Source organism: Condylura cristata, unplaced genomic scaffold (genome assembly GCF_000260355.1).
Source record: "Condylura cristata isolate star-nosed mole 26May11 unplaced genomic scaffold, ConCri1.0 scaffold00023, whole genome shotgun sequence".
NCBI lineage: Eukaryota > Metazoa > Chordata > Mammalia > Eulipotyphla > Talpidae > Condylura > Condylura cristata.
In genome coordinates, this window is record NW_004567124.1 from 35,218,935 (window position 1) to 35,232,344 (window position 13,410).

The 13,410-nt window shown below is 31.1% G+C and overlaps 1 protein-coding gene across 4 annotated transcripts in view; it reads left to right on the forward strand.

Annotated features, from left to right (window-relative positions):
- The window catches only part of SCAPER (S-phase cyclin A-associated protein in the ER), a 398,115-nt gene that overhangs the window by 98,437 nt on the left and 286,268 nt on the right, over positions 1–13,410 (forward strand). For all 4 annotated transcript variants that reach the window (XM_004688004.2, XM_004688005.2, XM_012728648.1 and 1 more), the window contains exons 10-14: positions 626–796; positions 1,524–1,599; positions 1,791–1,908; positions 2,176–2,287; positions 8,908–9,048. In XM_004688004.2, the coding sequence (XP_004688061.1) occupies positions 626–796; positions 1,524–1,599; positions 1,791–1,908; positions 2,176–2,287; positions 8,908–9,048 (618 nt within the window). The remainder of the gene's footprint in view (positions 1–625; positions 797–1,523; positions 1,600–1,790; positions 1,909–2,175; positions 2,288–8,907; positions 9,049–13,410) is intronic.

Here is a 13,410-nt window from a genome sequence, read left to right on the forward strand (position 1 = left end):
ATTACCCCTTTTCCTTTTTTTTCTCTCCTCTTTTATATTTCCAGTTTACTTTCTGTGTTCACTTATTAACCATAGTTCTTTATTTTTTTCATTGTTAGCTTAAAAGATTATAGTATAAATATTTAGCTTATCATAGGTGTTAATGATATCTCATTTATTAGTGATATTATTTGTATTACTTCTAATATGTTTTAAAGTATATATGTCCTGAAAGTATAATCACCATTAGAACATTTGTTCTTTTTTGACCCCATTATAGTATACTTTTCTTTTTAATATACTTGATCAATAACTTCAAATTTCTGCACGTAAGTGAAATTTACATTTTTATTAATAATAATACCTGTTATTTATATAACTTCACAGTTTCTCATACACAGCGGTCTGAGAAAGAAGGTGAGTCATGGATTATTGTGACACTTTATGGAATATAAAAGACACTATTTTTAAGAAACATCATATAGCTAGGCAGTGGTTGAACCTATACTACATCATAAGGTTTTATACATCTAGGTCCCTGCTATTTTAGGTATTCTATTGCGTGTGATTTGAATATAAAGAAAGATGATTATTTAACTTTCAGGTCAAGTGATGATGATTTTTCTTTTTCTTTTTAACTTTGTAGTCCATGGCAGAAGTTCTTGCTAAAAAAGAAGAGTTAGCTGATCGTCTAGAAAAAGCCAATGAAGAAGCCATTGCTAGTGCTATTGCTGAAGAGGAACAGTTAACTAGAGAAATTGAAGCTGAAGAAAACAATGATATTAACATTGAAACTGACAACGACAGTGATTTTTCTGTGAGCTTTTAGACTTTTTAACATAATTGTTCAAAAGATTATATTCAGAAATAAAATTTTTAGCTCTGAAGAACTTAGCATTCATCTAGTTCTATTTTAAATCTTTAAAAATTATCTTCAACATAATATTTTGAGTGTGATTGAGATTTGCACAATTTTTTTTAGCATTTTGCCATTACTTTTTTATATAAGCTTCAATTGACAAGTTGAAAGTTATTTTCATTTTACAAATCAAAAAGAACCCAGGACATTTTACTTATTCTACCCTAACAATAAGTAAATACACTGCTTTGCTGTCATTATGCAGTGAGAATATATGTTGATAAGAAAGATATCTTAAGATCTAAAAATAACTTTAGAGTTTCAGATATTTTCCTATTAAATTGTAATGCACAGCAAATAAACTTGAACTCTTTGATAGGTGCTCTGAATATGTCAGAGTTATGTAGTTATAGTATCAGGCATATACGTGTCTTAAAATTAATTTGATTTGTATCTGCTATTAATGGCGATTAGTTTTTTCTTCCTCTTAAAAGATATAGGCTATGGTGTATTTTTAAGTTGATGATTATTGTGACTAAAACAGGTATGTAGCTGTTTTCTGGTTTGAATAATCCATTAAGTGAAATGTATAAGCAAAAATATGAGAATGTCATATGTAGTTCAATTTTTAAGGTTATAATTGTGTCCAAATGTATGTTTTTCAATTTTCCTTATTACCTTTTAGGCCAGCATGGGCAGTGGGAGTGTATCTTTCTGTGGTATGTCTATGGACTGGAATGATGTCCTTGCAGACTATGAAGGTATTGTGTGTTTGTATTGTAAGTATAGATAGAGGGGTAACAAACAGATTATTTTATTACATGTAGTTTCTATGTAAAAAAAAAAAAGAGGGAGAGGAAATATTGATGTCTTTTAAAAGTCTGTTCTCAAAACTTATTTTTTGTAGAACTATGTCATGAAACAATAAAAGGATTTTGCTTTCTCTGAACAGCCCGTGAATCCTGGCGCCAAAATACATCGTGGGGTGATATTGTAGAGGAGGAACCTGCTAGACCTCCAGGACATGGAATTCATATGCATGAGAAACTCTCCTCACCATCTCGTAAAAGGTCTGCCTTTGGAATCAATTTGGAATATTCACAGGAAGGAAGCCAGCCACTCTTGACATGTAGAGCTGCTGCATAACATGCTAAGGCACTTTATTTTAGGAAAGTTCCAGATCCATTGAAAAGTGCAGTGTTTTCCTGAAATGTTAGCTCAAAATTAGTTTTGTATATATTGTATATTTATTTTATAAACTTTTGAGACTAAGGAAAATATTTTTGACTTTATTATGTAAACATTCATGCCTCCTGTCTGTTTGTTTGTATTAATAGAACAATTGCAGAATCTAAAAAGAAACTTGAGGAAAAACAAATGAAAGCACAGCAACTAAGGGAAAAGTTACGGGAAGAAAAAGCATTAAAGCTTCAAAAATTGTTGGAAAGGGTGAGTTTTTAATTGATAGGATTTATGATAACCATAAATTGACAGACTACTTTTTTGCTTTTTTAAACTATGCTTAGTAATTTACTTAACATGATTTAAATACCATATGTTTTAGAGGGTAGGTTCACACCTCTTTATGTTATCAGACCACACCCACCAATAATCCTTCAACATTGTCCATTGAGTCCCCTGTTTCCTAATGCCATTACCCTCCACCTTTCTTTCCTGGTAGTCACAGTTCAGTGAGATTTCAAGGGTCTGCTATTGGTTGTTTTTTTTTCTTCCTTCCTTTTTAAAAATATTCTATACAAGCTGTGATTTCTCTTTCTGCTGATTTTTTTTTTTGCTTAGCATAACCCTCTCCATTTCCATCCATGCTGCTAGAAAGATACTTAGGTTGTTTCCATAACTTGGCTATTGTAAATAGTGCTTCAGTGAACATAGGTCTGCATATTTCCTTTGGAATTAGTGTTTTTGTAATCTTGTCATCTTCATGTAGATACCTAGTAGTAGAATTACAGGATCTTATTGTAGATCTTTTAAAAAAATAGTTTGAGAAACAAACATACTGTTTTCAGTTGTGGCCAACCTGTCTACATTCCCACCAACATTGTACAAAGGTTCCTTTTTCTCCAAATCATTGCCTTTTGGTTCTTCGGCCCATTTTTTTGTTGAGTATGAGTTCTGTGTCAATCTTTCATACTGGTTTCTTGTCAGATGCATAATATACAAATATTTTCTCCCATATATTAGTGTGTCCTTTTGTTTTGATGATAGTTTAGTTTTTTTTCCCCTAAAAGCAAAAGTTTTTAGTTCTGTACAGTACTATTTGTTTACTTCTGCTCTGCTCCCTGCTTTTGACCCCAGAGGCATCCCTGAAACCAGTGATTTAGAGTGTTTTTGTCTGTGTTTTTGTCCATGTATTTAAATGTCTAACAAGCAAAAGTATCAGTGGTACTTGTTCTATTTTTTTTTTTCTATGTTCATTTTTGTACAGTGATTTTTTCTCTCAGGTGTAGTTCCCATCATCACATAGTTTCTTGTGTTCTTCCCATCCCCTGTTTTGATCTTTCACTCCTTCTCTTTCCCTATCCCTTGCAGAATTGTCTTTGATTTATAGTTGCCTGGTAGTTTTTGATTTTTTTTTTTCCCAACAGCCATTTAAACTTTGATAAGAATTACATTGATTCTGTATATTGCTTTGGTAAAACAGTCATTTTAAGAATGATAATTAATTTTTCCATTCAGTGAATAAGGAATATCTTTATCTTCACATTTCTGCTATTTTTTTCTATTTCTTTTAACTGTGTTTTATAGTTTGTATAAGTCTTTCACCTTGTTTGTTAAATTTGTTAGCTACTTTTTTAATGCAGTTGTAAATGAGATGAGTATACATGTTTTCTTGATTGCTTTCTCTTCTAGTTTGTTGCTTCTGTATAGGAACATACAATTTATTTATATTGATTTTATAGTCTGCCACTTTACTGTTCTGATTTGTTTTTGTTACTCGGTGGGGTGTTTTGATTTTCAGTGTTTTATCAGTATGTCTTTTGCAAATAGTGATAGTTTACTTCTTTTCCATGAATTTTTTTTATATCTTTCTCTTTCCTAATTATCTTAGCTAGAATTACTAATAATATGTTGAATAATAGTGGTGAGAGTGGATATCCTTGTCTTGTTTCTCATATTAGAGGACAAACTTTCAGTTTTTCACTTAAGTTTAAATAACTACAGATTAGTCAGGTAAGCCCATTACTATACTGAGATATGCTTTTTTAATAAGTGGTATTGACTCTTAAGTGCCTTCTCTGCATTTGTTGTTAATGGCCATATGCTTTTTACCTTTTGTTGATGTGGTGAATTATATTACTTTGCATATAAACAACCATCCTTGCTTTCTGGGAGTACTTTTTGGTGATGATGATACTTTAAATGCGTATTGAATTTGGTTTGCTAAGATTTTATTGAGGATTTCTCCATCAAAATTAGAATTTTAAGAAATGTTTCTTACTATAATGAATTATATTTAAACAATAGGTCTTTAACTTTTCTTTTTTGGTCATGTCTTTATTTATTTTTGTTATCAAAGTATTGTTGACCTCAGTGAGTGTGTTTGGAAGCATTTCCTCTTCAAAATTGGAAGCATCTCAGTAAAATAGTGTAAGTCTTCTGTGAAGTCTTTGTGCAACTCACTAATGAAACCTTATGGTCCTGGACTGTTGTTTTTTGGGGAGACTCTTGACTACTTCAGTTTCCATGCTTCTAATTAGTCTGTTCTGTTTTCTGTTTTTTCCTGATTTAGACTTGGATGGATGTATACCCCCAAGGAATTGTCCATATCTTCTAAGCTATTTAATTATTGGCTTATAGATATTTATAGTAGTCTCTTAAGAACCTTTATATTTCTAAGATATCTGTTGTTATAGCTCCTCTTTCATTTTTAATTCTATTTATTAGAGTTTCCCCCTTTTTCACTTTTAAAATAGCTAACTGCTTATTTATTTTGTTTATGTATGTATTTTGTTTATATTTTTATTTCTGATTCTAGTTATTAGAGTTTCCCCCTCTTTCTTTTGGGCCATCTTTTCAAATTCTCCTTCATTTATTTCTGCCCTTATTTTTATTGTTTCCTTACTTTGGCTGGGTTTTGGTCTCATTCTTTTGCTCATTTTTTCTAAGATGTAAAGTTATTGATAACTTTCTTTTTCATTTTTTCATTATAATTGCTCCCTCCCTCTCCCCATTCCTTACACTCCTGCTATTATTGAAACCATCTGGTATTTTTCTTTCTGGCTTATTTCACTAAGCATGATCCCTTCCAGCTCCATCCATGTTGCTGCAAAAGGCATGAGTTTATCTTTTTTATTGCCGAGTAATACTCCACTGTGTATATTGATGATACTTTGTTCTTAGTACTGCATTTGCTGTGTCATATAGGTTCTGGTAGGTTATATCATTCTTTGTTTGTGGGTATTTTAAAATTCTCCATTTTAAAAGTCATTTCAGTAGTGTGTTGTTCAGCCTCTACTTTTTTTGTGTTGTTTATTTCTAAATGGTACCATTGTGATCAGATAAGATACTTGATATGATTCCAGTCTTTATAAATTTGTTAACAGTTTTGTGACCTAACATGTATTCTGACCTTGGTAATATTCCATCTTACTTTCAGAAATGTGTCATCATCTTTATTAGGTGTAGTATATCCTATAAGTATCCATTAAACTCACATGGTTTAATTCCTCATTTAAGGCTATTGTCTTCTTTTTTTTTGGTTGGTTGATCTGTCATTGATACAAATTGGGTGTTGAATTCCCCCAATATTATTGTGCCAGTGTCTGCTTTTAAATTTGTTAATAGTTTCCTTTTATATTTGATGTTCCTTTTAGTGCATATATATTGATAAATGTTGAATTTCTCATACATAATGTTCTTTTTAACTTTTTTAGTTGGCAGTGTATTTTATCTCACAGAAATAGGCTTCCCTGCCTTTTGGGGGTCCTATTAGCTTGTATGATTATTTTCCAGGCATTTACTTTGAGCCTATATTTATATAACCATCCACTCTGCTTTTTTGATTGATGAGTTAAGTGTATTTTTATTTAGGATTATTATTACTATGTAAGTATTTTCTATTGCTAGGCTGTATTTTTCTGATTCTCTTAACTTGCTCAGTATTTTGTATACATTTTTTCTCTTTGTTTTCAGTAGCTGATCTCCTTTCAATACTTCTTTCTTGGGTAGGGGTAGTTTGGCAAGTTCCTTCAACTTAGTTTTCTGGATGGTGTGTATTTCTCTCTCATATCTGAAAGAGTCTTGCAAGATATAGTATTGTTGGCTGGCAATTGTTTTTTTTGTTGTTGTTTGTTTGTTTTTGAGTATATTGAATAAATCGTTTGATCCTCAGTGTTTCTTCTGAGATGTGTTATTGAAACTGCAGTTTACTTTTGGTATTTTCATTAGGGGAGTCTTGTGCAGAATATAGAATGATTAGGTAGTATAATTTTGAGTCATAGGTGATCATATTCAAGGATGTGTGGCAATAGCTAAAGTTGTGGAGATTTTTGGAGTGTTTAGAGCAATGTAACATCTGATCATTGTTATAAAATGGAAGGAATATGTATGGTCTCTAGAGATGGCCAACTTGGCCAAATCCAAGTTGTAATCACATAAAATATGTCCTGGACAAATTAATAATACTGCAATTATGTTTGTTTTTCTGTAAAGTGACGTATTAGAGTTTATAACCACTTATGACTATTATACATGGCAAGTATGTAAAATACTGGCATAGTGCTAGAATGGTTATTGCCAGTATATATCCTTATTGTAAAACATGGCTGATACAGGTATAAGTATTGTATTTTTGTTATGTGTACTATATAACAGATTACCTCACAATTTACCAGCTGGAAATAAAGAACAACCACAATTTCTGTGAGCATGGAAACTAGGGGTAGACTTGACTAATGAACTTTGTTCAGGAGTCTTTCTGAATTAGCAGATTGTCAGTTGGGACAGACAGTAATTTGGAGGAGAGAGTCTGCTTCCCTACTTACTCATGTGGTTATTGGTGGTTTTCAGGTCCTCTTTGTAGACCTCCCATTTTTGCCTATGGGCACAGGTCAGTCAGTTGTTCTTAGGACAAAGCAACTGAATTTGAAACAGAAAGTAATCCATGAAAGGTAGGGAGGATGAGAGGGAAAGAGTGAGGGAAGATGGGTAAATAAGCTGTAGTAATACCAGGTAGCTTGGTCATTTAGCTATAAGACAGAATTATAGGTGAACTCATTTGTAACCTTTTTGTTCTAGAAAAAAGTACTAAAATTCATAGGCTAACCATTATTTGCAATACTTATACTGTATATTTTAAACATGGGAGATAAGTGAAAACAAATAATTTGACCATTTATAAAATTGAAATAGTGTAAGAATCTCTTTAGTGCAGTAGTAAAATTAGAAAGGAAGATAATCTGTGATTTTTCTCTTTATCTGAATCTCAAGATTTGTTGTTTTATTTTAAATACTTAGAGTGAAAAGATGAAATATGAAAAGCAGTCTCCATGCTACAGGGTTCTACAGTACTAAATATATAATTTTAATTTTCATCTTTATAGAAGTGGTTTAACAGAATCACAATTTCTCCTCTTGTGTATCTTCATACAAATAATTTTTATATTCTCATTATATATCTTAGTATTCATGTCTGTGAAATCATAAATTCTGAGATTTTGCAAAAACAGATTTTCTGGTTTGATTTTCCCATTAGTGTATCTCTTTAATTAATTTTAATATTAAATCTCACCTTCTCTTTGTATAATGAATTATTATTTTAACACTGTTCTACAGTTTGGCTTTATCTGATTACCACAGTAATCCTAAGAGATACACAAATAGATAGTGAATCCCATTTTACAGATAGGATAATCCTATGATATGTTGGGTTCTTTTTCTGGTATCACATGAGTGATATTTTTCAGATCTTGGGATTTATGGATCTGTTCTTCACCTCCTATACCAGTGCTGCTTTTATATTATGCTTTCTTAGGTGGTTAAAAAACATAAGCATGTACACTGGACTATGATGATGACACATGGTGACTTGGTGATGGGAAGCCCACGGGGATTACAACTGAGATGAACAAAATGTACAAAATGATGTAAAAATAAACTATTATATTATTAAAAAAATATAAGCATGTAGCTAAAATTTTACTGTAATTCAACGTAGTTGTTTTCCTAGTCATGGTGAGCCAGCAAATGGTTTTCTGTACTTCCTTTTCTGTATTTTTCATTGGTGCTGGATCTGGTATGCTCTAGAAGAAGCATAGAAAAGCCTTTTATTTATTATTTCTTTAAGGCTAAAGATGGCTATTATATTTATTTTAAATCTGCTTGCAGAAATCACATGTTCCTTCATAAGAGTATTTCTTATGTAGGTAAATGTGATTTTTCAGACTTCTCATCACTTTTCCAACTATTCTATGATAAAATTATTCATTTTTCTTGAATTTTGGTTATGGAGATGTTGAGACTTACAAGAATCAAAATTACACTGTATATTTTAAGTGTACTTATAGTGCAGTACAATAAGAACAACAAATTGATAGTTCTTTTGAGGTATGTCTAATGCATTATTGTAAGAATTGTACATTTATTAACTCAATCGAAACAACACAGTGTTAGGTAGTTCATACTATTATTGGTCCTGTCACTTGATAGTTTAGGAAATTAAAACATAGGCTAAAAAGTTGTTCAGTTTACACAGCCAGAGATGACAGAGTTAAAGAACTCAAGCCGTCTGGCTGTAATCTGTGTTCTTAATCATTATTCAGGCTCTTCTAGGTCTTTTCCTGATTTTGGATTTTATTTACTTTATTTATTGAAATTATGACTGAGTTACGCTGCTGTTTACCTGTCTGTGCTTTTTTAATGATTGTGTGTACCAAAATTAATGTTGTGATAATTCATTATTCAGGCTCTTCTAGGTCTTTTCCTGATTTTGGATTTTATATACTTTATTTATTGAAATTATGGCTGAGTGATGCTGTTGTTTACCTATCTGTGCTTCTTTAATGATTGTGTGTACCAAAATTAATGTTGTGATAATTCACCGTATATAGGAAAAGGATGTTCGAAAGTGGAAAGAAGAACTACTGGATCAGCGGCGAAGGATGATGGAAGAGAAGTTACTTCACGCTGAATTTAAACGGGAGGTGCAATTACAAGCAATTGTGAAAAAAGCACAGGAGGAAGAAGCTAAGGTAAATCTTAGATTCTGTGAACATTGAATTTGTTGTCCAAGTACTTTTCAATTGTTAGAGAAAAGTAATGGAAGCTGTTTATCAAGTTTTTATTCTGTTTTAAAATTCATAGATCATTTTTAAAGGTTGTTTTAAAATTACTTGGTGCAGTATCTTTACAATAATACTATGTTGTCAAGCATCTGTCTACCTACCTGTCTATTACTTGCCTACCTATAGATGTATCTTTTTATCTACACAGACAGATAAAACTTGGTTTCATTGACATATAACTCAGTGAACAACATGTATTTAGATATCAGTTTGACAAATTTTGTCTTTCTGAAACTGTAAGTACCATATACATAATAAACAGTTCTATCAACCTGAAAATTTTCTTCATGTCCTTTTCTGACTTAATTCCTTTCTCCTACTCTATTATGTGTTGCTGCTCTGCTTTTTGTCATTATAGACATTAGCATTTGCTAAAATTTTATATGAATGGAATCATACAGTACGTACCCTTCATTCACTCAGCATAGTTATCTTTAATTTCATTAATGCTGTTGTATATATCAGTTCATTTTCATTGCTGAGAATTATACTGTTGGAAACAAATACCATAATTTGTTAATCCAGTCACTGTTGATGGACATTTGTTTTCCTTCCATTTTTTGGCTATTATTTATGTAACTGCCCTGAAATCTCATGTACAAGTTTTTGTGCAGATGTGTGCTTTCATTTTCTTGGGTAAATACCAAGGAATAATTATCAGAGTCTTATGATAGGTTCTTGTTTAATTTTTACAGAAACAGTTTTTCTGTGTAGTTAAAGTGTTATAAATTCTTACAGCAGTAGATGAGAGTTCTAGTTAGCTACATTCTCAGTAGATTGAATATAATTAGATAGTATAATTTTAGCTATTGTATTTTAATATGTGTATATAGTGTCTCATGTTTTTAATTTGCTTTTGTGAACAGCTTTTTATGTGCTTATTTCTTCTATGTCTCTTATTTGGTGAAATGTTAAAATACGTGTATTTTTAAAAATGGATTGTTTGTTTTACTGAGGTTTTTTTTTTTATCTTAATTGAGATATACTTGACAAATTAAATTGCAAGTTTTATAAAGTGTAAAATAGGATGGTTTGATAGTTTATATACATTGTGAAAGAATTTCTCCCTGAAAAAATTTACATGCCTATTACCTCACATATTTACCTTCTTGGTGGGGAGAGTGTTACTGAAACATTTAAATTGTACTGTCTTAGCCAAGTTCAGTTATAGAACAAAGTGTTATTTAATATATAACTATGTACATTAGTACATTAGTCCCTCAGACACTTAAATTTTCTAACTTTTAATCAACCTCTCCCTGTTTCTCAAAACTCAACCCTTGGCAGCCATATTTCTACTGTTTCTGTGAGAATTAAAAAAAAATTCTTAAAAATTTCTTTTTAAAGATTCCAACATGATGTTATCCAGCAGTATTTACCTGTCTCTGTATATTTCACTTCATAATGTTCTCCAGCTTATAGTTGTCACAAATGATATAGTAATTAATAGAGAAGACCATGCATATTTTAGATATTAGTATATTGGTGATTTGCAAGTATTTTCTCTCAGTTTGTCTTTTAATTTTTCTCAGGGCATATTTTGAAGTTTTAAAAACTGACTAACTTCTGATACTAGCATCACTAACTTTTTTTCTTTTATAACTTTGTTTCCTATGTCCTGTTTTTAAAAATCTTTACTTAAACTTAAGGTTACTCAGATTTTCACTTAAGTTTTTTCCAGTATTAAATTTTATGATGAAGCCTGTGTTCAATTTTGAGTTTCTAATACTTGCATATGCTATGAAGCAGAGTTGAGGTACATTTTTCTCATGTGGATGTCTAATAATTCAGCAGTACTTTTTGAAAATACATCCTTTTTACTCTGTATCCTGCTTTAGTATCCTTGTTGACCATATATGTGTGTGCCTGTTTTGAACGCTGTTGTTTCCTTTATCTCAACTCTTATGGTTAGATTAAATCAGCTCTCTCTTGATTATGGTACCTTTATATTGATAGAAGTCTTGAAAACAGCAAGTGTAATCTTAAGTTTTGTTCTTTTTCAAAACTGTGTTGGCTGTTTTAAGTTATTTGTATTTCCATATAAATTAATAGTATCAGCTTGGATTGTGACTGGATTGTACTGAATTTATAGATTAATTTGGGGAAGAATTAACATCTTAGTGATGGTGAGTATTCCGATCCATGATCCAAAGTACCTTAGATCACTATTTTGGTTTTTGTCTTTGTACATATCTTGTTAAATTTATTTGTAGTGCATGTATTTTTAATGATATTGTCAGTGTTATTTTGTTTAAAAGGAATTTTTGTAATTGTTTGCTGCTGAGTTATAGAAATATGACTAATATCTGTATACTATCTTCTATCCTACAACCTTGCTAAACTATATAGTTATAATGTTATCTCTTCCTCACTTCAGTATATTTTTCTTTCCTCTTATTGTACTAATTAAGATCATTAAAATGTTGGCTAGTTGTGATGAGAGCTGGCATCATTATCTTATTTCCAGTCTTAGGATGAAAACATTTATTCCTTGAATATTAAGTATGACATTAGCTGTAGATTTTTCAGAGATGTTCTTTATCAGGTTGAAGATCTTATTTATCCTAGTTCATTGAAAATTTTGTACTGTGAATGAACTTTGAATTTTTTATGCATGCATTTCCTACTTTACTGAGTTAACTTTTTTTACTGGCACAGGTATAGTTGACATCAAAAGGTATTTATTTTTATCTTTCTGATCTATTTAATTTAGTGTAATGTACTCAGTGTACATCCATGTTGTCACAAATGGCAAGATTTCATTATTTTGTTCTGATGAATAGTATTTCATTGTGTGTACTTTCTATTCTTAATTTTTTGAGTACTATCCATACTGTTTTTCTGCTGTGAGTGTGTCAATTTACATTGTAACCAACACTGCATGCACAAGAGGTTACCTTCTGTCCACCTCCTTACCAATGCCTATTATTTCTTGTCTTACTTAATAATAGCCATTCTAACTGGTGTGATGTGACATCTCTTCGTGGATTGAGATCATTAATGATGTTGAGCACATTTTCTGGACACCTATAAGTCTTATTTGGATAAATTACTCTCCAGATCCTCTGCCTATTTCTTAACCAAATTGTTTGGCTTTGATACCCAGCTTTATGAGTTCTTTATATATTTTGAATAATAATTCCTTTTCAGATTTTGCTGGTTGATTTGTTTTATCATGTTGTTTCTTCTGCTGTGCAAAAGATTTTTAGTTTATTGAAGTCCCAATTGTTTATTTTTCTGTTTGGAATGAGATCCAAAACTCAAAGCTAAGACCAGTGTAAGTTGTTTAATATAAATCTACATTTTCTTTAAGAAATCAGTTTCTAAACTATTTTCTGGCTTAAGGGTTTACGTTTGTCTTTGATTCATTTTTAGTTATTTTTTTTTTTTGTGCATGGTTTGTTATATGGCCCTGTTTAATTTTTTGCCTGTGGTTGTCCAGTTTTTCTAGCATAATTTATTGAGAGACTTGTGTGTGTGTATGTGTGTTTTTCCTGAACTCTTGACTGTTTCATTGATTTATGTGTCTATTTAAATTCCGGTACCATACTGTTTTGAACCACTAGTTAAAAAGTAAAGAAACATCATACCTCCAGCCAGAGTTGAATAATTTCTCACAGTTGATTTGTCTATTTGGGGTTCTCTTTGCTCGCATACAAATTAGAGGATTGTTTTATTTCTGGAATGAGGACATTGGAATTTTGATAGGGATTGTATTGAGTTTATAGATCACTCTGGGTAAGATGAGCACTTGGCAATTTTTTTGGCTCTTGAATATGAATTATCTTTCCATTTATGTGGGTTTTCTTCAATTTTTGTTTTAATCGATGTCCTGTAGTTTTCAGTGCACAAGAGTTTTACTTCTTTGGTTTAATTTATTCCTAGGCATTTTATTATTTTTGGTGCAGTTGTAAAAGGGATTATTTTATTAATTTCTTTATCTAGTGACTTGGTATAAGTGCACTGAATTAGAACCAATTTTTGTATGTAGATTTTATTATATTGTATTTTCACTGAATTTAGGAATTATGGAATATATACTTAGAGAATTTCACTATTTTATATTGGAATTATTTATTTGTGAGATGACTCTCAAGTGTTAATGATTTGTTGATCCAAAAATTTCAAAAAAGTTTTTTTTTTTTAAAAGATTTATTTATTTGTGCATACAGAACTGGGGTACAGGCAAGAGGCTCAGGGGAGGTGAGAGGCTTCACCAGAGACAGAGTGGGGAGCAGAACAGGCAGATCGACAAAGTACACTGCTGAG